The 27,485-nt window shown below is 38.9% G+C and overlaps 1 protein-coding gene and 1 non-coding gene across 3 annotated transcripts in view; both read right to left on the reverse strand.

Moving 5' to 3' along the window:
* POLA1 (DNA polymerase alpha 1, catalytic subunit) overlaps window positions 1–27,485 on the reverse strand; it is a 184,927-nt gene that overhangs the window by 132,065 nt on the left and 25,377 nt on the right. For both annotated transcript variants that reach the window (XM_077172117.1, XM_077172125.1), the window contains 8 exons: window positions 26,814–26,930; window positions 25,777–25,952; window positions 25,237–25,366; window positions 24,860–24,979; window positions 23,682–23,778; window positions 23,072–23,196; window positions 21,151–21,300; window positions 20,802–20,924 (listed from right to left, as the gene is read on the reverse strand). In XM_077172117.1, coding sequence (XP_077028232.1) covers window positions 20,802–20,924; window positions 21,151–21,300; window positions 23,072–23,196; window positions 23,682–23,778; window positions 24,860–24,979; window positions 25,237–25,366; window positions 25,777–25,952; window positions 26,814–26,930 — 1,038 coding nt within the window. The remainder of the gene's footprint in view (window positions 1–20,801; window positions 20,925–21,150; window positions 21,301–23,071; window positions 23,197–23,681; window positions 23,779–24,859; window positions 24,980–25,236; window positions 25,367–25,776; window positions 25,953–26,813; window positions 26,931–27,485) is intronic.
* On the reverse strand, window positions 23,360–23,490 carry LOC129117727 (small Cajal body-specific RNA 24). The gene has a single exon (XR_008533892.1).

A 27,485-nucleotide genomic window follows, 5' to 3' on the forward strand; every position in this document is an offset into this window, starting at 1 on the left:
AGGCTCATGTCAGCCTACTGAAAAAGCAGTGATCCAAGAAAAACAGCAAAGTCTTTACTTGTCGTACCAAAGGATGACATTTCAGAAAAACCACCTCTGATCTCAACAGTGACCAATATTTGAAGGGCTTATGAGGCAGATCTTCCATACTAATGCTTCCCTATAGGGAAAACAGGGCCAGCTAATTCCAAGAAACACAGATGTCCCACGAATCCAAGTCTTTAGTCCCCAGTGAACACCTGGATGGAGGAGGTTACATTTTAAAATAAGCTGTCCCTCACCCCACCCCCCACCAAAATAACAGATGTATCTTGGTGCAGAAGTAGCTTCAGAAAAATACTCCAATTGCTGCTCCTGCTGCGGGGACAGGAATTTATGATGGGCTGTGGGAAGCACCCCACTGGCCTCAACTCTGAAACACCAATGAGGGCTGCACTGCAAAGGACTCGCACACTGTGAGGGCCTGCCAAGCACACCATAAAGCAAGAACACCAAATTACAATCTTAATCTTGCTTCCAAGCCCTGTATTTTCAGCCCTCAGCATAGATGGTTTTTCCCCCCACAGAAAGCATTAGGTGTCAAAAGGTTCATAGACTTGGCTCACTGATTGATTCCTAGTCTGATTTGTAAGGCTAATTAAGACATGGCCAAACTGTGTCCATATCTTACTTAACGTTGGTGTTCAAGCAAGTATCACACAATCTGATTAAAATTGACTAAAATGTCTTACTTCAGTAATCACTTAGACAGAATGAATTTTACATTAGCAGGATCAAGCACACGTCAGGCCTCAGTGGAAATGAAAAGGGCTTATAGTAATAGGATTTATAAATCCACCACATTAGGTTAATGGCTAAATGATTTACATGTAACTTTTCCCCCTCCTCCTCACCCTTCAACTCACACACAAAAAAAATTCCTATATTTGGCACTTTTAACGACAAGTGTCAAGGCAAAAACAGACGTTCTTTTTAATTAGCTGAAAATTAAAAGCCACAAGTGATCCTTCATTAACTCTTTCACTGCAGAAATAATGAATTAGATTTTTATAAAGCCAGAATTCTTGAAGACCCTAATGAACCTTTTCAAACAACCACAACGAGTTATCTACATGCGCATAATGAGCCTCAAATGGTTTGAGCCAATAAATATGCAACTGATAGAGTGAGATCCTTATTCCTTATAAAATTGTCAGTAATGGGAGTTTTTCATGTGACTATTTTCAATTGCAGAGAAGACTCTAAAAGCCCTTGCTCTTTCTCAGCCAGTAATTCAATCCAGCAGCAGCAGTTACTAATGACACTGGAATATAGATGGCTTCAAGCCAACCCTCCCTCTTCACAAGTGCTGGAATGTCCTATGCCATGTGGTAAACCAGGTGCTTTGTTTTGTTCTTTTGGCAGCTAAAGCTTTCATTTTCTGGAAATTTGAAAATAAAGTCATTTAGCTGAGCCCCTACAGCAGCAGTCACTTGCATCTGCTTCATGAACAGGATACAAGCAAGTTCATCTCCAAGTCCTACCTGTCCCCTGCCTCTCTCAAAAGCTAATACTAGGTCAGGTGGGAAGAGTGAAAGTTCAAGTTAAATGCATACCACCCTTTTTTCAGCAAAATTAATTGAAAAATTTCAGTTAGCAAGGTCAAGATTTCTCAATGATACAGTGCTTTGCATTTTCAGGTCACTGTACAGACATTAATAAAATAATCCAACACCAGGATTAAGGTTAACCACTGCCAAGACCATATGTTTTCACATAATTTATCAAGCATCTACCTATTGTCACCAAGCACAGTTACATTATCATCACCTCACTTTCCTTACGTGGCATTAGGAGGACTAACAGCCAGTGGAGCACCTCCCCTCTCCTTTAAAGCCCAGGCTAGGAATACAGTGTTCCCTCCACATCCAGGGTACCAAAAAGCCTGGGTTTATGGATATCAGTCTGCTTCTCTTGGTAAATTACTGTAGGTTGGTTTTGTTCCAAACAAGGACTGTGTTAGATGAAAGCACCTCACAAGGAAGCTGCCTGTTTTCCAGCCCTGGCCTGGTGGCACGACAATAGCAGCAGCAGAGCATGTCCCTGGTCCTCTCCTCTCCCTTGGCCATCAGGGTATCAGGTTCACATTCTTTCCCCACAAACACTTGTCCTGTGTCACACAAAAGAGTTACCAACAAACCTGATACAGGCCCGTTAATTTCAGACAGCAAGGCACCACACAATGACCTTTAGAAGAACGATATTAACAGGTGGCTGGTGTCTAATACAAATAATTATATTACACTTTAGCAGCATGGACCAAAGTGGAAACACATTGTCTTGTCATCAGCAATTGAATAAGCCAAAGTAATGTTACCAGAATACCCTTTTAACACTCCTCTGTTACCTCCCCAACTACAGAGAACACCTCCTGTGGCAGAGCATGGTCAACGAGATCCCAACTATGTCACTAAGTATTTCATAGGAAAATTTCTCCAGGGTGTCTGACATTTCCCTCCCTAAGCAAAACAGGAACCTCCCTGCCAGCCTCTGGATAATTACACAAGTAAATTCAAGCACTGCTTATGAATTTGCCTTGTCTTTCCTCTTGGAAGCAGTCCACTAGAAACACATCCCTCCTTCAATTAAAAAGAAGCGGATGAAAGAAGCTCAGCAAAGTCTTTCAAAACCCGTAAGAGAAACCAGTACAAGTGATCAAATTAATTGCCCCTGCTCCCTAATTAGTTTTCCAACATCAATCATCTCAAGTTAGCAACAGTTTTCACCAACCTTTAACCCTGAGACCAGTCACTGCTTTGACAGGATGGGCAGCTGTGGCAAACAGCCACAACATTTTGGGGCAGATGGCGATTTCTGACCACATCTACAGCCAGGCTGCACCTTGCAGAGGGCACAGGGGGCCCTGAGCATGACCCCCTGGCCCTGGCAGGGCTTGCAGAGCCCAGCACATGCCACTGGCAGCCCCGGCTGCAGCGGGGCCAAGCACCAGATCAGTTTCCTGTCAGCTGCAACATGGCCGACACTTAAGCTGCCCAAAGGCTTCTCATTCTTCATTTCAGAAAGGGGAGGGCAGGTTCAAGGACACTCTAGCCTGTCTAGAGCAGAGCAGGGAGAAAGCCAGGAAATCACACCTCCAAAACAACAGGCTAAGTGGTAACAGACAGCTCAAACATCTACACACAGATGGATGGTGAAAGCACTTGGGGATGTAACGAAAAACTGCCTACAGAGAAATACACTGAAGGAAGACACTACTTAATCTTGCATGTAATGGTGCAAGTCACCTCAGCTCCTGCAGCAACAAACCACAAGCAGTGTGTGCACAGGGGAGCTGCCAGCAAACTGCTCAGGTGGGCTGAAAGAGCAGTGCAGGAAAGAATAAATAGAGCACTAGCACAGAACATGCCGACCACTACACATGGCCAGAGTGTCCTGACAGATCCAGAACAACATCTCTCCCCTTTCCTCCTCCCAGGGAAAAGCAGGTGCTTGCTCCCCCCATAGAAATAGGCCCTTCAATTTGGTCTAGCCAGAACACAAGCCAGAGTCTGGGCAGCAAATCCCATTTTTGTACTCTGAGAAGACAGTTTGGAACAGTCAGGTGATGCTGCTGGCTGGCACCGGCACCATCCTGGTGTTCAGTAGCAGCCTGTTCTCCCCCTCCTGCATCCCCTCCTCACCTACCCCAAAAACCTCACTATAGGTCAAACAAGTGGGAGAGTTGACTTTTACTCAACAGCTTTGGTAACATAACTCCAGGCTCCCACCTTCATCTATAACCAACATGGCATTCAACTTGAAAGCCTTAGAAATGAGAGCAGTGGTTATGGCAAATTTGGAAAGTGATAAAAAACATAAAATGTGGATGTTTTGGCAGAGGAAACACTTTGGGGAGGAGAGGAGGGAAGAAGAGAGAGGGAGACATTAAAAAACAGAATTTACAAGGAAGGCAAGTCAGCGAGAGGCAAAATCCAGTTCTATAATGCACCTCCAATGTTTTTTATACAGATAAAAGCATGTAAGCCCTGCTCCAAAGTTCTTTCCTCCACCAAAAAAATTCCTACCCTAAAGAGTCACAGAATGGCTTGGGGTGGAAGGGATCTTCAAGATCATTTATCATCCAACCCCAAGTATCATACAGCATCCAGAATCCCATATACTACAGGGGCATGACTAAATTACCCTGTAACAATATGCTTGTACATACAAGTCAATGCACCACTTCAAGAGTTACTTCTTGGTATGTTAAGGTAAAAGAAAAGCAGGGAAGAGGAAGGAGGAAAACAGATATAATTAGAACTACTTCTTTTCTAAATATTAACCATGTGACACTTGGGGTAAGAGAGCCCTTTGGTTTGTTTGGTTTTTTTTTTATGAGCCATGCTCAGGCACTCAGGCCTGCTATAATCCATCCACTCTTAGTTTCTAACTACTTGGGACCTTCTTATGGGTTCAGGTACTGGGATTAACAATGCTTTGCTGCACATCAGGAAATGTCTCTGACCACCAACTTTACCCAGAGCATTGGGACAACACAGTCTTCAGTCATGGCACAGCATTGAGCCACCAGGGTCACAGGGTCCCCTTCTTGCAATTCACCTTCTTCACAAGGGCATATCTGCTATCCAAAAAACCTTGGACCATTCCAATAGCAAAAGCCCTCAAGTCTCCAATGTATACTTCAAAAATGTTCCCCAGCCAGTACAGAAAGTTCATCTAAACAGGCTGCAGTCCAGCCTCCCTTCTGGTCCCAACCTCCTATTTCACTCGAGAGCCTTAAAAACTGGCAACTTGCAGTAAGCATTAAAACACTAAAAGCTGCAGGAATTACTCATTTAAAGATACTTCTGTTTACTACATCAGGAGTTTTTCTGTTTAAAATTTTTATTTAATTCCATAAAAATTCATGGTGCAAGGTACTATCCAGAAACCAGAAAACATAAAAGCACACAAAATTTATTAGCATATTCAGAGGTGAATTATAGCACAGGTGATTCAATCCCTCTTAAGCACAAGTATGATCTGAGGAAAGAGACAAACTGATGATCAGAGTTATAACAATAAAATAAACAGTAAACGCTTCAAGACTGAGCTAAGACAAGGGAAACATCACTTTTTCCTTGCAAATGCTTCACACAGATGTACACTACAGCAAAGCAAACTCAAGATATCAGATCATGCACACATGGGTAGGAACCACCCGAAATCTTTCATAAACATGTAGTACATAAACAAAGAAACCCCCCTGCATTAAATAAGGAAAGTAATAAAAGGACCAAATTAGTTACTGAATACTAATTTTTAAGTACAAATATTTTTATGCTATGCCAAGTGAGTAATACACAGTTCCTCTCTTGCCAAGCACACACAACTTGTTATAACTGCATAGAGTTACCTTTATGAAAGGCATCCATTTCATTAAAATTTGATCCAAAACATGTCACATAAATTTCAATATTTCAGTGTGGCAGAAGACTGCAGTGATTCCTAATTGGCCTTCCTCAACCACACATGGGCCATAAAATTTAACTAAATAGAGTCTACCTCAAGCTTGTAACTTCAGGTTGAGTGACAGCATAATTTTTAGAAGCAACCATGGGAGGGACCTTCATTAACACAAATTATGGGAAATCCACCACCACCTCCATGCAATTCCTCCACCATGAAGCTGAGAAATGAGTTGGCTCATTTATGCTGCCAACTCTGAATCTGCAGCAACAAACACAAGAAACTGATTATACAAGAGAATTTGTACCACAGTGAGGAGGAACGAGAATGAAGAGATGCATTAGAGATTCCACATTGATTCAAACATGTTTGGGACATCAGACATCTGCAACATTTTGGTTCTTGGTTCCTGTGACTAGCAATGGTCTCTGTCACAGCAGGAAGCCCAAAAAACTCAACTGCTTCAAGACTTACGGAGCAAAACTGAAGCAGCCTGTAGATTGCTGCATGGAAGAATGGTCTAAAAAATCCAGCCCTGGCCCCCAAAACATACATCACAAAATCCTATTCATAAGGATGGATATCTTGCTATCTTTTAAATAAGGTGAAGTTGGGTTATCTTGGTTTTTGATTTGTTTTTATTCAACTTCACTGGCCATGACAAACAACTCGAGATAGATACTTGTTCCTCATTGAGCCTCATTTCAGAGCACTTCTCACTACTGCCTTAAAAATAATCCATGCTTCAAAGCAAACTCCTGGGAAACATGTATTTTGTTGGCTCAGAGCAATATTGTCACGATGGCTGCTTGGTTATTCCCTTCAGGTAGACAGACTAAGTAGGAGGCTTTATCATTATTCAAGCAGATTCAGGGTTATTAGACACGTGACACCAACGTTTAGTAGATTCAAACACAGAAACTTGGTTTCAAGGCTAAAATATCAAAATGAATCCACTCCTGAGGAGCCCTCTACGCTGTCAAATAGGCACACCTAAGAGATACCTTTAAATTCATCACATCTACAGTGCAATGATTTAACAAAGTATTCTTTTTTTCCTTCCTTACAGAAAAAAGCAAAACAAACAAAACAGCCACTTATGTTTCTCTGTATCTTCATAGGTTGCACATAAATGGAGCTGCAGTGCCCTGTACTTCCACATTTGTAACCCCTAGCCTGAAGAATGATAGTTTTGTGAAAGTCACAAGGATTGTTTTTTCTGCATTCTTCATGTTTTTTATTCTGGGGATCTACAATCTTCTAAAAGAGATAATTTACAATTAAATGTCATAATTGTAATTACTAAAGAATAGAACAACAAAAAAATCCTAAGAACTAGGTTTAACACCTTAGCTTAAAATACCCCAAATGAATTCCTATCTCCAGGACTATTCCTACATAGCTGATCCTATGTGCATCAGTGTTTAATGTCATTATAATATCTCCACATACTCAAGATTCTGACTCACAAACTGATACTGCTCAAAGAGGGCAAAATCACTGCAGTTACAAAGAATCATCCACTGTAAAATTCCACAGATATTTCCAGCAGCCTACCATTCAAAGTAATTATCCCACCTTTATCACTTGAAACACCGTGACATCTTTAAAATTCACACAAGGCATGTCCATTCACAAATATGCTCCTGCAAAACTTCTCAATCTCTAAGTAAATAAGTGACGGAGAAAATTAGGGAGATGTAGTGGTTACCCTTTTTTATTTCTGGAAACAGCAGTTTCCTGGGATGGAATAAATACCTGACCTGCTGTGTGCAGTTGCTGAAAGATGGCCCTAAATAAAGATTTACATGCTGGCTGTAAAGAGAGGCTTAGAATAGTATCAGAACTTAGATTGAGACACTTAAAATCTGAAGATTCAATGAACCTTCTCCTGAAGGCATTTTTGGGAGTAACCAACAAGAGATGCACATTTGCACTGCTCAGTCACACTATTCCACACTTTCACCACTGTAATTTTTTCCTTTTTCCATTCAGGAAAGTCATCTGCATTTGTAATTAATTTCTGATGTGAACTCTACCATTTTAAATTGGTGCACAGGAATTAAACAGTTATTAATTAATAATTATTATATCTTCGGTATTATACTTACTAGGTAATATTAATCCACTCAATTTATTACTTCTTCTATGAGATGCTTGTAGGCTGATATAAGCCATATTATACTACACCAGTGGCACACAGTGTATTAACAACTTAAAAGTGAAATTCCTATGGGGTCTAGAAATTCCCATTACTTTCAATTTTCCATTTTAACAAAGACACAACCTGTGTTCAGAAGAAGCAAAGTTTAATCAGTGTGTATGCTAGGTATTCAGTCTATTCTAGGAAAATGAGAGATGACCTTCACTCCAGTAGCAACTGGCTTACACTGTCCAGCTATGCATACAAAGGCATTCTGTGTTTGCTTTGATGCCCTGCACATGCCAGGGGTTGATGTCATTGATAGACTGACATTGCTGTGTTCTCACACAAAAACTTTATTAGCATAACAGAAGATCTGAAAGTGTGCTATTCTACTTTCTAAATATCTTCCCCATCTGCTGCTGGGTGACATATGCAGATCCCCTTCCCCTGCCTATTTGCTAGAACACTGCAGAACTCCTCGGGAAGGGTCTGCTCACATCTGTCTTGGGAGCAAGGCTATTGTTTTTGAGATAATTGCTCTGTCCTTGTTGACTTGCAGCAATAATTGAGAACAAAATCACTTAATAAGCCAAGTTACCTAGTAATATAGCACATTATAACAGCAATGATTGCATATAAACTTTGAACCCCCTTTAGTGCCAATTAATTTCAAGAGCATTAGCACCAATGGTAAACTAATACGAAGCAGTTTAACTAATTAAAGCTTACTACGTAATAGGCTTGTAGCTTCAATTATCATTTTTCATGTTTGTCATCTGAAACTGTAATGATATGTACCAGCTGGAAAACATGTGCCTAGTCCCACAGCAACAGGTAAATGGAGCAGTTTTTGAAACTATGTCATGCACTTTCCTAGGAAAAGTGCTAACTAAGCCTTATCAACAGAGACAAACAGCAGATGGCAACAAATGTGCCAAGAGACATTTCATCCTCCAGGAAGAGTTCAACACAAGGCATCAGCAAAAAAGGAGCAGAGTTGGAAGCACAACTCCCACAGATCTTACCCAGCTGCTCTCTTCTGTAGAAAAAATAATAAAGAAAAAACACCCCAAACACAAAATGAAAACCCAAACCTAGTTAGACAGTGATTGTCACCCTAACATGCAGACTTCATGTGTAACCCATCTACATTTCTTTCCCAGAAAGTCCAGTATCAGGTGCAGCTCAGCAAAGCACGTGAAGCCCTTTTCCCCAGGAGAAGCTTCCTTCTCAGCTCCCAGTGAGCAAAAATTTGCTTAAATCCTGGCAGTGACTCTCAAGTTTGGCTTAGAGAGTTCAATAAATGTTTCTGTTTTAGTTGTATGTACAGAAGAGGACTAATTATCCAATCTTTTTTGAACTCTTGTACACTTTTGGACTCAATGAATGGAATTACAAAGTTGCTTGTCCTTTAGTGTGATGCAGTATTTCTCTTCACCAGTTCTGAGCATCCAGTGTTTCCAGGTTATTTTTGTGACTTGAAGACTCACAGCTATCTTCTCTAGATCATCTTATTCTTGACATTTAACTTCTTGACACAGTGACTGAACTAAGCACAGAGGTAAAAATAACTTCCATGTTTTCATGTTCACAAATTAACTTCAAGACACTGCAATTATCAGAGGAGCTGCTAGCATTTTTGGACAGTTAATCTCTTTTTGAACTATCCCATCAACAATTCCTCATCTCCCTTTGTTCCACCCCTATTCCCAAGCAAGCACACACCAAGAAGCACATTCAATTACTGCTCTGGAAGCAGACATGGAAAACAGGAAAGAGGAAAACAGAAATAAAATAACAAAAAGAAAACCAACTACTTGCCATATAACAAAGTATCTGCAGCTCATGCTGCTTTTTTTTCTGAACACTAGGGACTGCCAACTTAATATTTAAGGACCTACACACATTTAATTTCAAAAGCAGTTAAAAGCAAAACATGTAAAAGAGGTTTTTCATTATGCATATGCATATTGGCTCAGGTTTTCCCAAACTCCCTCTCCCAACATTCATTGTAACAGCTCAGAACCTCAGAGAGCATCAAATCTTCCTTCCAGGGAACAAGTATAGCAGGTCTCTTCATGGTAGATAACTGTAGTCCTAAAACAACTACTGGCCATGACACAAATGCCAAAAATTAAAGACAAAACCCAACAACTCTGTATTATGCAAAGCATTCAAAAAGTTGGTTGGGGTTTTTTTTAAAGCTAAGAAACACTTACTGAGCCACAACAAACCCACTGACAATGTCTGCTTCCAACAGTGTCAGTCCAAAAGAGATTAAATGATGAAAGGAGCATCTTGTTTATATAAAACTGCAAAATACCCTTCTATGCTCAAGAGCTATAGAGCAAATCTCTAATGCTCTATGTACAACATAAACTATTAATAAACTATTAACCACAGTTCTTCTCAGAGAGAGGGGCTGACGGACAGTCACAGAACAGACTTTCCTCAAGTTAAGATGGAAAAGGCCAGGGACAAATCCTAAGTCAGAACTGATACTTGATAATTGTGATAATCTACTACCACACATGCCTGACGTGCTCTTCAAAGCACAGAGGAGCTGCTTGGCTTAGCAGGGAGGCTATCCCCTATTATGCAGGCCAGCTGAGCCAAAAGCTATGCAGTACTGTATGGAATAACAGAAGGATCATTTCTGGAATAGTCACATAAATGCCACTTCATACTGCTTTACCATCAGATCCCCTCTGGAAGATCCATCTCTTTTTCCATGTTAAAAAAAATCTAAAGGGGAGAAAAGTAAAGCAAGAGCTATGTGGGGGGAAGGAAATAGCTGACTTTAAATATGCTAATAGAATAAATATCAGACAACAAAAATTTATTCCTAGAGTGAAAACTAATAAAAAGGAAGTTGGGACAGCTGCACAGTCCAAAATTGGCACTGATTTTCAGAGAAGGAATAGGATCCCTCAAACTCTTACTAAATGGCTCAGGAATCCCTGGCAAAAAATCAAACAGTTTCTTAAAAAAATTGCTGTAATTTAACGCAGTATTTATAACAGAGCAAAGTGACACAAGCTTACACTCCGGGCTGAAAACTGAGACAGACAAACAAAAGCCACAGTTAATTAATCTTTCCTTGGTCACCATGTCAGACACCCATCCTTCTGAAGAAAACCCAGAACTACATGAGCTGCTCATATATGAAAGATGAGAAATTTCCATAATTATTTTCTTCAAGTTCAAAATCTACCTCCAAAATATGGGATGGCAAAAGGTCAGCACACTGAAGGAGGGTGGGAGGGAAGGGAAGGTTATTTTTATTTGAATGAAATAAAAAAATGTGGTTATCTTCTACAGAAGCCTAAGAGCAATTAAATAATTACAAAATGCCACTAGATCCCTATAAAATCCAACTATCTCTGGGCCACAGAAGGAACTACTTTCATTAAGAAATTATGAGAAAGCAGAAGGAAAGCATCTGCCCTGTACCCCATCAGGCCTCAATTCCAAATATTCTAAGATCAGCTGAAGAGCTAGCATGCAAATTGGGAGGAAAATTTCATGTGTGTCAGCTTTTCCTTATTTTTTTTTTAGAATCAGTGGGAAGTTTCTCACTGTAGGAGTATCACAGCTAATTCAATTTATACATATACATATGTTAGCATAATACACTTTTTAAAAGTGGCAGCTTTCATAATCTACCCTTGATTCAGCAAGACATTTTTATTCCAGGATGAAGTGTTTCAGTTCCCCAAATTCAGCCCAATCTTGCTACAAGTCAGAAGTATTGTTCTGTGATTTACATAAAAGCATTTCCACTGAACTAAGCAGCAACTGACAGATCTGGTAAATGGGTTCCAGATAACATTTAAATAGCTGTGCTAATGACACCACACAGAGATAGGAACATGATCCCTTACTCAAATCCTCAGAGTAACCATCCAGAACACTGAAGAGAGGAGAAAAAAAAACCCTAATAGTGCAAGTCACAAGACAGCATGTAAAGGAATTTAAAAAAACCCAAACATTCTGCATAAAGGATGTAATCTCAACTAATTAGATGCCATAATGATCTTCTCACAATCTGTTAGAAGAGACTAGTAGTTAATAACTCCACAGATTTCCTCCAATCCTTGCTCCAGGAAGGAATAGCAGTTTCTAAGTCATTACTGCTCTGTCATCCTGGACCACTGCCAAGAATGCAGAACTTTGGGACACCTGTCAATTAACACATTTTACTGAAGGCAGGCTCATCTTCCACTTCTATTAAAAATTAGTGATCACAAAAAGCAGTCAGATCAAAACACTGCAAAATTAAAATTAGTAGTGACTTCTTGAAGGACAACAGCCTTCAACAACAACAACAAAAATCACCAAGAGGTGTGTGTGTGTGTGCTGAAGTGACTATGTACACATTTTGCTAACAGATGATGGAACAGACCTTTTCCACCCCTCCCAACCGTGGCACAGTCGTACATATAAAAATGACTCATGACCTGATGGACAATTGTGTGCAAGAGTCAGATCTGAAGCTTTTCTCTAATCAAAGCTTTCTGCAGGGGTTCTCAGTCTAAGTACAGGCTTCTCATTGATTTTCCTTTATCCCCATGATGAACCACTTCTAACTCAAAGTTGAAAAATATGAAGCTATGCATTGAACCAAAAAACCCAGGTACCATACATATTAAACATCAAGGCAGAGGTGCAATTACAATTTAAAGAAACCAAAAGATTTCTGAGCAAATACAATAATGGTATTTACCTAAGTTCAAAGATGATAGTGAGTTCTGAGAGAGATGAGAAAGAAATGGAAGAAATTAAGACAGTCACATGAAAACCAAAACACTGGTCATTGATTTAAATCTGGTTTGTCCAAAAATCAAAGGGTATGACCAAGGAAGTTCTATATTCAACAAGTAAAATTCCAGCCAGGACAAAATGAACCAGGAGGCTGCATGCACTCCAGCACAGGACTAAGACATTCCTGTGCTTTTATGCCAGTCTTCCACCTGCTAATTCCAAATTCCAGCACAAAGCTTGCGACAGTTGAATATTCCAGAAAAAATTAAAAGCATCAAGGAAGAAAACTGAAGTTCACAATGGAAACTTTTTTTGCACTGAAATCACAGAGTACAGGGAAGAAATTTTTAATGTGCAAAGGGTGGTATTGCCCAATAAAACAGCAGTGCACAGAGAAGAAGTCAGAAGGGCAAAGCAGCCCAAGTACAGAGCCCTTACTTTAGAATGGCTACCCCTCTTCCTGGCAACTGTTCTGCAGTTTCACTTTCCTTGGATTAAAAAAAAAAAAAAAGTGTTTGTACCTCAAGGTCTCCTCTATGTTACCCAGTCATTTCAAGAATAATGAGCCTGAACTTCATTAAAGCAGCTTATTACACTGTGCTACTTTTTTGGTAACTCCAATAGTTCAAACATGGGAATTTCTGCTCTGTTTCATGAAATAGGCAAATAATTGGAAAGAAAGCATTAACATTTTTTGCCTTTTTTTTTTGTTTTTAAATCACAGCTTATCAATCATCAGAATCCAAATTTTAAAAGTCTCATGTAACTACCAAGACTAGCACAAGCTCACAGAGAAATGACTGTCAGGTACTAAATCCTGCAATAAGATCCAAATGATGTCCCATCATTCCATATTTTTGATGAGCACTGCTTGATAAGCTCTTGCTCTTTCTAAAGGCTGCCAGTCTGCCAGTTAAAACATATGAAAACAAAGAAGGAACTAACAGAAAAGGCAAAGGGAAATGGGTATTTTAATTTATTTTTTATTCTAATTTTTTTTAACTATTCCAGGTGCTGAAATAGGACTTTAAGGAGCAAATATTCCTAGTGGTTCAAATTAGCAAAAACGAGTATCAAATTGCAAAGCAGATATCAACATATATAATTTAATCCTTCTCTCTGAAACCTTACCTGTATCTGATAAAAGGCACAGTCTGAAGCTAAAGACAACACAACCCAAACATCTCCTGCATTACATCATGTATAACTGCTGGAAGGAAAACCTACAGAGAGTAAGCATAATGCTGGTGTCTCTCAATCACTGATCAAGCTCCAAAATTTGGGGGATTTATTTCATCCAGCTTGGACACCGCTCTCCTTCTACTTCAAAGGGAGTCAGAACAAATTACCTTAGGCTGCATCCTGACTTACAACCTTCCTTGCTAGTGTTAAGAGATCAGGTATGCCCCAGCTTGTTAAACTACACCTACATCTCCAGAGTCCCTTGTTCCAACCAGAATTCCTGATGCTGCCCACCAAGATCTCCCATATCCTTACAAAGTATTGCAATTGCAGCAGTAGATACAGTCCATCTTTCACAGATAAATAAAGGTCTTAACAAACTCTTTCATCTGTCCCATAAGTATATTTCGGTGCTGAAAATAGCATAAGCTGTTCATGCTTATCTTCTAAATTAAGCCAATGAATCCTGGCACAGGCCCAGTGAAAGGACATAACATGCAAGAGACCACACCACCTAATCTATACAGCAAAACCTGCATTTGAAGTACTCAAACATTATCTTTTTAGCCCTGAAACCAAAACAGCCTGGTAAGAACAAGTATCACTGCTGACATATCTTCACTCTTCCAGTTTTCTTCCCTTCAAAGATGAGTTTCATCTGTTGGATCTTGCTGACTTTGGTGATAAATCTCAATGAGAATTACAGGAATTTCTAAGCTGATGGTTATAAACCAACTTTGGTTTGAAGGGATCTCTGGACATCATTGAACCCAACCTCTGGCCCCAGACAGGGCTAGACCTGCCTGGTGCAAGACTCTGGGAAGAGTCTGGCTTCTTCTAGACATCCCCCTTTAGGCTGTTGAAGATCACAGTTAATTCCATCCTCAAAAATTTTATCCAGAGTGAAGAAACCCAGCTTTCAGCCTCCTCCTATATGTCTAAGTAGGATCATCACCATCCTGAAACCACTACCCGAAAAGAACAGACCTAGTAGGCTCAAATGAGTATTTATCCAAGAAGAAAAAGAACAGATCATTTCATTGTGGATGGAACTAAAAGTTTCTAATAGAATTTGTGGTGAAAAAAGTCAGCTATTGCACAGTGGGCAAGATTCCCAGGAAATATATATATATGAACATTTTTGATAATGAGATCAAGGTGTCATATCTTTGAAGGACAGTATGAATATTTATTTAAGTCTCGTGGGAGACAGACACTTCAGTGAGACTGTTTTTCTATCCTCTTAGGAATAGTGCTTGAAAATGAAAATTATTTTTAACTCGTGTTTGAAGTATCTTTTATTTCAAAAACTTTATTGCCATCTAGGTATCCAAGCCCAGGGTTTCTGGAACAAGCCAACATTCAATTTAAGATAAATACATGATGAAAATGAGTGAGGCAATAAGATACTAAAGAACAACTTCTGCAGAAGTCTCAAAACCCCAAGGATTTTTGGGCAAGCTACTAATGAACTAAGAAAATGCATACTGCAAAGACATGTAGTGCTATCAAATATACAGGCTGGAGAAAAACATTAAAGCAGCAGTTAGCATTTGTATTCTTCTGACCTTAACAGGGGGGTTTGGAAAACAAATGTGTTTGCAGACAGAACCAAGGCAATTTACCAATGGTGGTGTGATACTGCTCAAGCTCTCAACCTTCATGGTGAAGCACCTGTGCTCCTGTGTCTCCCTTTTAATAAGGAACCTCTACAAGAGAACCATGAAGGATCTCTGTTAACCCCCACAATATTCTAGACAGGTTTAACGAATTTCTTTTGTAATTCTGAAGCATGGCAGACTTTGGAGGGTGCAGGATTCAAGTGCATTCCCCAATAATTTATTGAACACCTGAGAGTCTTTCCTGTTACCACTGGATAGAGTGAGACATCTACCTCCCCTAATCTTGAGGTGCCAGCCCTCTACCCAACACATACAGCTTCTAATATACTGTTACAGCTCAGATACAGAAAATGTTCCAGAGACCTTGCTCTTCCCAGTACTCTGGTTCTCAGTTTTACCACACTTCTGGGTGAGGAAATCTTCTTGCTACCTGGTCAGCCAGGTTAAGATATGATGCAAGGAAAAAATCTGTGTCTTTTGGCAGGAGAGAAAAAAAATACAAGATAGGAAACCATAAGAAAAAAATCAAAAGTACAAAAGAAGGAAAACAACAACTAAAGAAAGCCTCCATGTGTTATCATATTAACAGTAAACCCACAGTTTCACAGTCAGATATGAGCTGAAAAATGGCTGGTCATGCCTGACCCCTTACATCTCACACTGGGCCTGCCCCCACTTCCCAGCCTCCTGCTTTCCACCAGCTCTCAGAGCACACAGTGAGTCACTAAGCCATTGATCCAACTGAAATCAATTTGGTTTTCCTCTGGAGTTAGTTTTCAACTCGGATCACCAGGCTGATCCAACTCACCATGGGGCCATGCAATTGCTCTAACCCATTCACAGGAATCAGCAGTCAGGAAGTGAGAGGCACCACACCTCTTGTAATAGCACAACCTTAAAATAAGCAGTAAAAAAAAAAAAAAAGCAAAAAAGCAAAAAGGTCTCTCTATTCATCTGACTTGCTGTACAATCAATCTGAATCTGATCAATCTTCCTAAACATTTCTTGGTGAATATCCATTAAATAAAACCTTTCTGTCCACAGGGAGAAAAAAAACAACATGCCATCCAAAATAAAATAAGAAATATATTTTTTTCCCCTTCTCACTAATTGCCTCCTCACCCAAAATAATCTGGCCATTCTTCTTAATTGGAATGTTTCGTTTCCTCTCCTTGGAGATGATAAATTCTGTATTAGACCAGATGTCATCTCCTGCACTTGACTACCAATAATATTTCAACAAATGTAAAGATTATCCATAATTTTTCTACTACTTGGTACCCAGTTCACAGTTCCAGACTGTATGCAGCCTCTCCTTGTGTACTCTAACTTGTTTTGGATATCAGCATGCAGAGTAACATACATAGCTTTTTCACAGGCTCACAGTTGCACACACACTGATAAATTTAACAACTGTGGCAAATTATTTAACCCCAATGGTTCCCATTTTGGGACAATGCAGCAATTTAGCATTATTTCTCCCAAGATTTTGGGTTGCCATTTTCATATTTAAAAGCAATTAGAAACTCTTTGCCTTGCCTTTCGCCATCAAGTTCCATGCCTTCCAAAATTGTTATATTGATGTTGCATTCCCTATTTAAATATGGATGGCATGCTTATAACAAGACACGAGGAGGCTCCTTTCCCTCTTTTAGCAATTCTCTTTCTCCCACAGTACAACATGGAAGAAACCAGGAGTCTGTCAATTGCCCCATTCACGTGACAACCCTTGCAGACTGTAAAACCAATGCTTTAGGTGCAATCAAGAGAAAGCAGCTGATGATCATTTTCCCCGGATGAACAAGACTTTAGAAAAAAAAAAGAAATGCCTGGATTTCTTTACAGATCATAATTACAGTAGAAGGCCATTAACCTGCTTACCTACCCTTAATTTTTTTTAAATGAGCTCATCTTTCTCCACTTCATTTTTCTCCTCCCTCATCCATTCTTCTCCCAGACTGCAGCAATAACATGCTTTTATTCTTTCCTTTTGACTGCCAGGGCCTTAAACTAATTATTAATTGAGAATGTATCTAAAGGATCTGAATGAGAAAGTTGGAATTAACCCAATTGCCTCTTTCCCCCTTTTAGTTCGCATATTTGAACACTAGGTCTACCTGTCAGCACTGCTGAAAACAGCAAATGTGTTGTTTTCCTTTCAAAGGCAAGTCTGCTTGGGCAAAAATATGCAACAGCAAAAAACAACACGGAAAAAAAAGCAAGTACCTGGAAAAGGCCTCAGCACTGAGTGAAAGCCATTAGCAAGCAAGCTGTCTACAGTGAAATTCTCTCAACAACTTGGCTGTTCTGTAGAGAACCCTGCAGCAAACGGCATCCTGCATTTAGGAAACCAGACAACTGACACTTCATCAAAAGGCTTGTCCTTTAGAGAGGCTGGAACGGCATGACCCCACAGTGCCTGCTGGTGCAGAGCTGGCTGCTTGCACAGCTCCGACTCATCTTGTTTCCAGTTGTTAAATTACATTAAAGGACAGCTAAAAATATATTAAATATTTTCCTATTACTTTTCCATGCGAGCAACTGCTATAGTTACAACAAGAGTAATGTCCAGGCAAAGGTTTAGTAACATGGGGGGTGGAGGGCAAAGTCCAGGAATCCCTCGAACAAATTCCTGATCAAAGGCTTGCAAATGTAGAATTTTTAAATATTTTTTAAATTTTGCTGAACTGAGGCATTTCTTACAGTCAAAAAAGAAGAATATTTACATTTGCCAAAATGGTCAAACAGATCTGAGCTATAGTTTCTTAACTCACTTCTACTGCAAATTCTTGCCTTTTTTACTTCCAAACACGCCAGAACTTAGCAGTCTGCCTGTGACACCGAATTCTGACAAGCTCACATTGATATGGCCCTGTTAAAGATTAGCCACAAATGAAAAACAGGGAAGACCCGATCGGAAAAGCCGATAATCAAGGTTTAAACACTTTGACAAAAATAAGTGTTTATTGCTGAAGGATCTCCAGGTCTCTATCGCCATCTAGCGAACCCTGCCCGCCGCTATCACACTGTCCCCTCCAAGGCGCTCCCTGAACACAGACAGGATCAACTCTGCTGGAGCCAGCCTGCCCCTGGCCAGGGATGCAAGCCTTTGTCACATTTCTATTCCCTCCCTGAAGGAAAATAAAAATCAAGCACTGGTCCATATCTCTCTACAGCTGACTGAAGAGAACTGAGCTTTTATGGATTACACTGTCACAGAATCGTAGAATGGTTTGGGTTGGAACGGACCCCAAGGAGCATCTACTTCTATGATATGACTTATTTTTAAAAATGACTTTTCCACACCATATTTAATACTTCTGCCATCAAAATTAAGTTAACATGCCAAGTTCTACTAATCTAGTTCAGAAGTTCACTAATATAGTCACACAAGTTTTTATAACAGCAATGTGCAATCAAGTATTTTTAGTCTCCATAAGGAACCCCATGGCAGCTCCACTGCTTCTACTGCACCAGCATCTCCAAACCACCAAGAGAAGTTAAGAGTCCAGGAGAGGTGGTACTCAGGTACACATCAAGTGCTTGAATCTTCCCACAGCTTCAGTGGAAAGGTTGTCAATCACACAGTTGAAAAGCATCCATTTACAGGACTCATCAAAACTCATTCTCACTTACATTAAAACTTGATGCTAGGATGAGCTTTAACAACTTCAACATGAAATACATATTTCTAACTTTCAATTATTCTGCTAAGACTTACGATTGAACTGTAATTGTGTTAGTGCAAATATTAAGTTCAGTTTTCATCCCACACAATATTTTTCCCACTTAGACTTCTACAAGCCTACCTGCATTTACTCAGGTGCCCTTGACAACAGTATAAAAAAAAGGTATTAATTGCAGATCAGAAAAGGCTATTTAAATTTAGACCATAAATTTTCCATAACAGTTACTTTTTAATTAACCTTTTCTCACAGAGAACCCAAACCTCCAGATACCTAACATTTACTTCTTTTATATTAGAACTGAGTGGTAAGAGGAAACCTATGAACAGAAAAACTAATATAAAAATTTAAAGTAATGTTTTTCCAGATCAGATATTACAACTTAAAACAAACAAACAAAAAAACATTAAAACCAGAAAACTAAGGTGTCCTCGTGTCATCTTCTGTGGCAATAACTCAAATGTGTGCAAAGGCTTGGCAGAAGCCAGCACAGGTCCAGCACCACCAGAATGTAAGAGGGAAGAAATCTTTTCCAACCAGAGATCAGCTATGTGAGAGAAACCATCTCTAATTACTCCCTAGCACATTCTGTAGCACCTATTTAGGATTTCCCCATTTCACCATCACTCTGGAACATAAAGCAGGAACACTAGAATTTCACAGTTATCTCATGGCTGATACATTAAAGACAAATCTGAATAAACTCCCTGTGCAAACAAGTATTTCCCCATCTTAACAGAGGGCAAAAGCTTAAGTATCCATAGAACAGCAGGTTTGTGGCAGGTGGTCCATATCACACATGGAGATCATTACAAAAAAAACTAAAGAAAAAAGTAGAATTCATCACTTTTAAAAGCTGGTTTGCATGCCAGCCTCATAGACAACATGAGGTTGAATCTTCCATCAACAAGCACAATACCTTATTAAAGGAAATACTAACTTCTGAATTCACATGGCTGCAAGGCACATTTGCAGTTACCAAACTTGGAAATTACTTCTGAGTTAAACAGATGTGTAAGATTAAACATAACTGCTTACATAAATTGGGAACACAACAAATGCAGTGTTCTCTCTAGAGAACTGTTTAGATAGGAAGATAATTAAAAACAAAGATGTGTCACCAGAAATAAAACACCCCAATGCGATTGAGCTGGGAATTGTGAAGTGGGTGTGCCCTCACATCACAGGGAGGATGAGCCTGTCAGCAGGGATGTGACCTCATCCATCTCCCTGATCAACAAAAGGCTGACCAGCCATCCTGACACAACTGCTCCTGGCACCTTTGCAGACTCCTGCTCAGTATTCTCTTTTATAGGAACTAATGTCAAACATCACCATGTTTTAAGACAATGAATGTATATCAGTGGTATGCTTTGGATCATTAAAGATTATTTTTCTCACAGGGACAAAAGTGATGTGGTCTGTATTGAGCCACCATCCTAACCAATAGCAAGAGTAGTTCTGCCTATAAAGTCAAGTGCAACTCTTACAATAAAATATGAGGCTAATGAGAAACTTTATTTTGAGGAACAAAGAGCTTCCAAAAATAAGCCCTGATACATAATCCATTGGCTCCATGATTAACTTGCCCTATCACAAACTTTAGGGTTTCAGGCCACAGGACAGTCTGGCTACAAGCAAGCTCATCCAAAGCTGAAGCATACCACCAAATCAAAGACTAGCCCATCAAGCAGAACTAGAAATTCATGGAAAATTAATTGAATTTCATTCATTGTAAATGAAAGCAGCCTTGATTTTTTGTTGTTGTTGTTGTCATCATCACAATCTGGCCCACTGAAACCAAAGAGTTTCACAAGAAAGATAAATTCAAGAGTTCTGAAATCAAAAGCAGGTTCAAGAACAAAACCATTCTTGTATTCAATGAAAAAAAAAAAAGCAGGTGGCTTAAATTCAGCCTTTTTACATGTGTGTACAACCTGTTTAATGACTTACCTCTCTCCCTTTATGTGTCACCAAAGCAGCCAAAGGCTTGGCATAGAATCTGCTGTAGGAAAATCCCAGGCAGCCATACATGCTGTTAGCAGTGAGTTTCAAAGCTTTCTGTCTGATATCATACTGAAAAGAAACACAACCAGAAAAAATGATCCAACCACAGCCATCAGGGAACAGAACTTAATGCTCACAATTACATTCACAGCTTTTTTATAGTCTGCAGCAGTGATGGGCTACAAATAAAGCACATTACAATCACTGCTCCCTACTAATCATCTCTATTCTACAAGGCTGATCAGGGCACTTAAGGGGAGAGTGGGAAAAATCAACGGAGTCCTATAAAACACACCTGTAAATAGAGGTCAGGATTTAAATCTGGCTGTTTCATTAACTGCTTAACTTGGCGTCTTCTCTCCACCAGTTTCCTGATTTCTTTAGGCAAAATTCCCATTTCCAGAGATGGGTCTGGAAGCTCTGGAATTTCTTCCTCTTCTTCGACCTGTGAAATGATAACTGCTGCTTATCATTTTACTGATTGAAGATTAGATTTTAATGCATTAGGTGAAAAGCCTGGTGGGGAAAAAACCCCAAAACTCTACAGCTTGTATGCCAATTCCTGCAGAACACCCAAAGCACAGTTTAGAACAAGCATGAGAGGTTTTTTTGCAGTGTTTAACTGTATTACTTTGCCCCTGCTGGGGGACAGGGCCTAAGTCTGTTTCACTCTTGGAGAAACACAAAGAAGGCATGGACCAGTAGCAGGAAGGTTTTTGGTTTTTATCAGAGTGTGTGTTATAATTTATATACATACATATGTACATACATTTTATATATATATATATATAAATCCAGATAAATAAATAGCACACACACATTCTCACTCTTAGGTGTATATATAGATAAATACAAAAATATAAAGAAAAGGACACACAGAGCAATTCTTTCTGTGCTGAAAAATGCATTCATTCTTTTATCATCATGTAAGTACTTTTGGTGTTCAGACCTGTCAAAAGGAGCATGTGCTCTGTGGAACTGGTACTTTGAATGAAAGAACTGACAAAAGTAGAACAAAAACTCCACCCCAAGCAACTCTTGATTACAGCAAAACAACACAGCAGAAAGGACATACCTTCTTAGCATGACTAAAGAAACAGCAAAAGTGGAAAGGTATTTCAAGCATAATGAAAGTGGCAGAAATGTGCAAAGGAAGGGCAATACAGACACGGTGAGGTTGGGAAGTTTAGTAAAGCAGTCTGAGGAGAACTGTAATAAGAAATTACAGCAAAGCCTGATTAAACATCATACAGTGAGAGAAATCAAAATTAGCTGCTTCAGGTTGAAGCACACTTCAGAAAGCAGGGAAAATCCAAAGACAGCTTGAAGGAACTTACTGCCAGAACTCCACATACTTGTCTCCTCATTTCTGCTACTGTGTTCATATTTCAGTTGCTACAGGACTAACTAATTCCAACCTGTGAGCTGATACCAGATAAAAATAAAAGCCTCTGCTTTAACCTTTAGACCTGACCAGCTCAGTGCTTCAGTTTACAACACAGCTCCACCAACAAGTGTTTCAGCACAGCTGAGGAAATGAGAATCTCCAGCCATGGATAAGCCAGAGCCAACACAGCTGCTTATAAAACAGTGTATCCAACTGTACCTTCAGGAGGTTTCTCAGTTGTGTTTAACATAGCTTAAACATCATGAGTTTTTGTGAAGCTGGTGCCACAGCTCACACAGTTACAACATCAGCCTCCCAAGCCACACACTTAATTTTCCTGATGTCTAATAAGGCTTGAGCTCATAATCATATTCTTTCCTGTAGAAAGCATGAGACTTTTGCCTACCTCAATCAGGTATATCTGCATAAATATACAAATAGCAACTTAACTTCAGGAAGCCTCTGTCAAGCTAGGATGAAACCAGTAAAAGGGCTCAGAAATTGCTAGGGTGGATGTGTGGCTGAAAAGGGTCACAGAGGCTCAGCAAAAATCTTGTTTCATGAGGATACCAAGAATAGATGGAAGAGAACTTACCAAGATTCTGTAAGAGCATTACAGAAAGGAAGGTAGCAGACACAAAATATTCAAAAAAGTCCCAACCCACAAATTAACATATACATATTTAAATAAGAATCACTTTTTATGTGTGAAAGGGGACAAAAAAAAAAAAAAACAGTGAAAAAGAACAGTTTCTTAAGGAGCTGATTCACAGAGAGCACTGTGAAGTTAAGACAGTGTAATTTAAGCCATAAGTTAAAGCACTCAAACCTCTGCCCTTTTCTGTGCTTCTGATGACAGTCTCTGCACTGTGGTGAAGCAGATGTTGAACTCCTGAATAATCGATGGGTACAAGCTGTTGAAGTCGAGAAGCAAAATAAACTTGTCATAAAAACCTAAAACAGAGTTTAAAACAAAAGTCATCATTACTCCAGTGTCCCAAAGGACTTCATAGTACTCCACAATTAATATTTAAGTGACAGTAATACATTGTACCACATTTCCATGATCTAAATCCCTTGAAACAGCTGCTGAGATGCAGCACTGCCCTTTAGAGAAAGCTGTCAGAAGTGGAACGATCCAACCCCATTAACTCACCAGAGTTGAACAGATACCTTCTGTGTTGCTATAGGACACTTGTACAGTTTTCCCCACATAGAGGAGAAACTGAAAGAAAACTTACGTGTCCATTAGACAATTATACATAAATGTACAGTCCCAATCCCTCAAAAGAAGCAGTTCCACAATCAATGTTGGGAATTTTATTGTATGCAACAACACCAAACTCCCACAACCACAGAGTTCCCACTGCAATCCCTCTGTATTAATATAACCTACCTGTCTCTAACTTCATTGAAGAAAGAAAATTGCCACATCTTACCGACTTTGGGTTCCAAGACTAAGCCCCCAGCATATGCTGCTTTCTTTTTCCCTATCTTTGATTTATTCTGATCTTCAAAATCTTCATCTTCATCCACCTACATATGGCATTTAAAAAAGTCATTATCTAGTCTCTAAGATTTCTGTAATGTTAGAGGAGTTATTTTTGGCAAGTCAAATACAAATTTGGGAGCCAGTGCAGAATTCCTTTTAAAATATATGCAAAATATGGTGTTTTCATCATGATCCTTACTAAAGCTCTCTACATGTCAAAACAGCATTCAAACCAATTCTGACAGGAAAAAAAACTGCTAACAAGAGATTACAAAGACTTCAAAGTATTGTAATCATTCAACATGGCACCAGAATGCCTTTTACAACTGGCTGTAGAAGTCCACACTATGAAAAAAATCAACTCATGACCCAGAAGTGGTATGATTGCCCAATTAAAATGTTGGTTTTGCAAACAGAATGGCTGGGCTTGAATAAAACAAAAAGATTACTACTGACCTAAAGAATATTCTGTTATTTTTTATGTTTTAGTAAGAATTCTTCTCCAAATTGTTCAATTCTATTCTGAATCATTTAGAATTCCAGTGCTACTTTGATGCAACAATACAATCAACAGAAATCATTGCTTTCAAGTTTGCTGTTGAACTTATTTAAAACTAAAACGCAATATATAGTGAAATACAAATACTTCCTCAAATTTTAATTTGTTCACTGATATCTAGATATTTCTGTAATTATTATTTACAATGGTATTAAACAAAGGAATTTTTAAAATATCTTTGGATATTTCATTCATATAACAAATTTTTCTTGAAATACTGTTCATCAAAATAACTAAATGCAAATATTAAACAACACAGATTGTCCTCTTTACTGTTTCCCCTCACAGACAAGTACTTAGCTTATTTTAATTTTAAACTAACAGAACAACTGAGTTTTTATAGATCTGTACTGCAATGGAAAAGCTGTTACACTGTCCCACTCTCATTATGGATTCCACACAAAACCAATGTTTTAATTAAGCATATGCTGTACCCTTAAGTTATATCTGAATTACATTTGGGTTTCCTTGTGTTCCCGCAGAACAGTAACATGCAGAAGATGGAAGAATGGTTTTTTCCTTTTTTTTTTAATAAAAATTTTTAGGAAGAGAAAAACTGGACCCACCAGCTTCTGTGGAGGCTTTTTGAAAACTTGTTTGTCTGGCACGATGTAATCCTTCTCGTGAAAGGCATGAAGCAGCAGGAACTCGTTACGTTCAGATCGTCCACCCATCATTGTCCTCGACTAAAGAGGGGGTGAAAAGAGAACTCAGAGCAAAGCACAAAGAACACTGACAGCAAAACTCAAATGTGATACTTTTAAGGAAGTTTTACATTATTACTTGATTAGAACATTGAACTCTCCTCCTCACGGCAAAAAATTTAACAGCATTGTGCATTCTAAATTAGTGTTTAGAAATTAAACCCAGTAAATCAAACATAGAAAACATGGAACTGTTTGGGGGGGACAGTGGAGAGAGGTGGAAAGTAATAAAAATGTACCATGACATTCCCAGAGATGTTTGTTATCTGAAGAGCCAGTGGCAGAACATTCAGCTCACACATGATCTGGAGAATGAACTTGGCATCTGTCCAGGTGTTTTCCAGCATGAACAGTAAGCGAGGAGAATCACTGGGGAAAGAAGGGGCACAGCCTAGTACAGTAAAATCCATCCCCCTTGTACTCTGCAGGCTTTAGACCTATGTGCTGTATGGAACACATGGTATCTGTAACATGTGACTGATTAATTTTATAGCAATCTCTTGTAATTGAAACACCAGCCCAAAACTCAGGCTTGCATCTCCTGTTAGTGTGCCTACACCAATGCTCCCACAAATCAATTTGCCTGATACATAATAAGCCACCACAAGTAGCTTGAAACATTATTTTATCATGTTAAGACAGTATTTAACTTTTCAAATCCCAGTATGCTACATCAGCATCCCCACAACGAATCAAGGAAGGAAATGTAAAATTTTATGTCAGGGAATCAGCTCCTCTGCTCTCCAGACAAGGATTAAAATTCCCAATCAGCAACGTACCTGTACATATTTGGAATTTCCTCTGGTAGAATTGTTACCTTCTCTGTTTTCAAAATCTGATGGACCAGTTCAGACAAATGGTAACTTTTGCAACGAATCAGTTCTTTAGCAGAAATTTCTACATCACAGATCATGCGACCGCAGGCAGCATTCCTTTCAGCAAACCCTCCTCGGCCCTTCATGTATTACACAAAGAGAGGAGAAAACACAAATAAAAGGAAATATTCAAATACTAACAAAAAACATCTACCCACAATGTATGTTTATAAGACTCAGTCAAGTCAGCTGGTCACTAAGTACTCAAAAACTCTATTAAATATCACTAATATAAAGACTTAGAATTATGCCCTAAAGGAATCCATGGTACCTTTCACTCTATGTAGATATTAAAAAATAGATACTTAATTTTCACTACTGGTTACATCTTAACTCTTAAACTATCATGCTTTTTTTTCCTTCAATCATTAGAATAGCCCCAACAAAAACCTGGATGTGGATTTTGTCTTTCTTCCAAGGATACTTTTTGTAATAACAGCAGGATAAAAAAGTCACAAAACCACACAGAAATACCCAACTTGGCCTCCAACAAGGACTGGAACAGGCAAGAACACAGCCATGTTCAGCACTTCAAGCTTCAGACATTATCCTCTAAACAAATATGTAATAAGAACTACAGAATTATTAGCTTAGCAGCTCTCTATGGGATGATTCACCCATCAATCCAAATTGCTTTTTCTCATTTTACAGTTACATCAGACAAAGACAGTTACAGTAAAGACTGTTGCAATTAATCTGTCATTACAATCATCTAGTTGAGATAAGTAAACTAAATTAGCCTAACTTGAAAATCGGTTTATCCTATTACTGTAATAAAAATCTCATAAACACTCATAATTTCTGATCTAGGACCCACAAAATTCAGCATGACCAACAGTCAAAATACATCAGTGTCACATTTACAATTCCTCAGAAAAACTAATTCATTTTTAATCACATGCAACATAAAGGGCCTTAAAAGACTTAAGCAATCTTATTACCCCAAGCTTTGGCATATTAGACCTCCTCAGTCGACCTATCTTGGACCAGTGAGGGACTTTGCACAAATTAATTCTTTGAAGCAGCACTTCCAGATCAAATCCATAAATATTATGACCCTTGAAGCAGAAAAAATAACAAAAAAGGTTACAACAAATGCAAATTGAAAGACTTACTTTCACACACTCAGTATTCCTTTGCCCTTTGTGATTTTTTCCAACTAATTGATGGCATTATCTCTCTTATAGAAAGCACTTTCTAAGAGAACGTTCATCAACAGAACTCATTAGTCTTAACACTAACAATGCTGTTCAGCAGAATACCAAAATCAGCTCTGTAACTGGCTCATTGCACACACAATACAGCTTCATGCTTTGATACCAGAGATAAGGATTTAAAGTTTTCCAGAAAATTCCACAACATTCTTCATAGAGCATATAAATTTACTCTAAGAGTAACTCCTTTCTTCTCCACCTGTGAAAGTCACAATAGTGGCATTAAAATACTATAATTTTTTCCTTTGATAGTACAACAGGAACAGCTGTTAAACCTGGGTAGAAGACCTTGCAAGCAATATTTACATATCAAAGCACTCCAGCAATATTTTAAACAGTGCTAAATACATTGATGACACTGGTCTGTAGCCTCAGCTGAAAGCAAAATGCTGCCCTGGG

The sequence above is a fragment of the Agelaius phoeniceus genome, chromosome 2 (assembly GCF_051311805.1).
Source record: "Agelaius phoeniceus isolate bAgePho1 chromosome 2, bAgePho1.hap1, whole genome shotgun sequence".
Taxonomy (NCBI): domain Eukaryota; kingdom Metazoa; phylum Chordata; class Aves; order Passeriformes; family Icteridae; genus Agelaius; species Agelaius phoeniceus.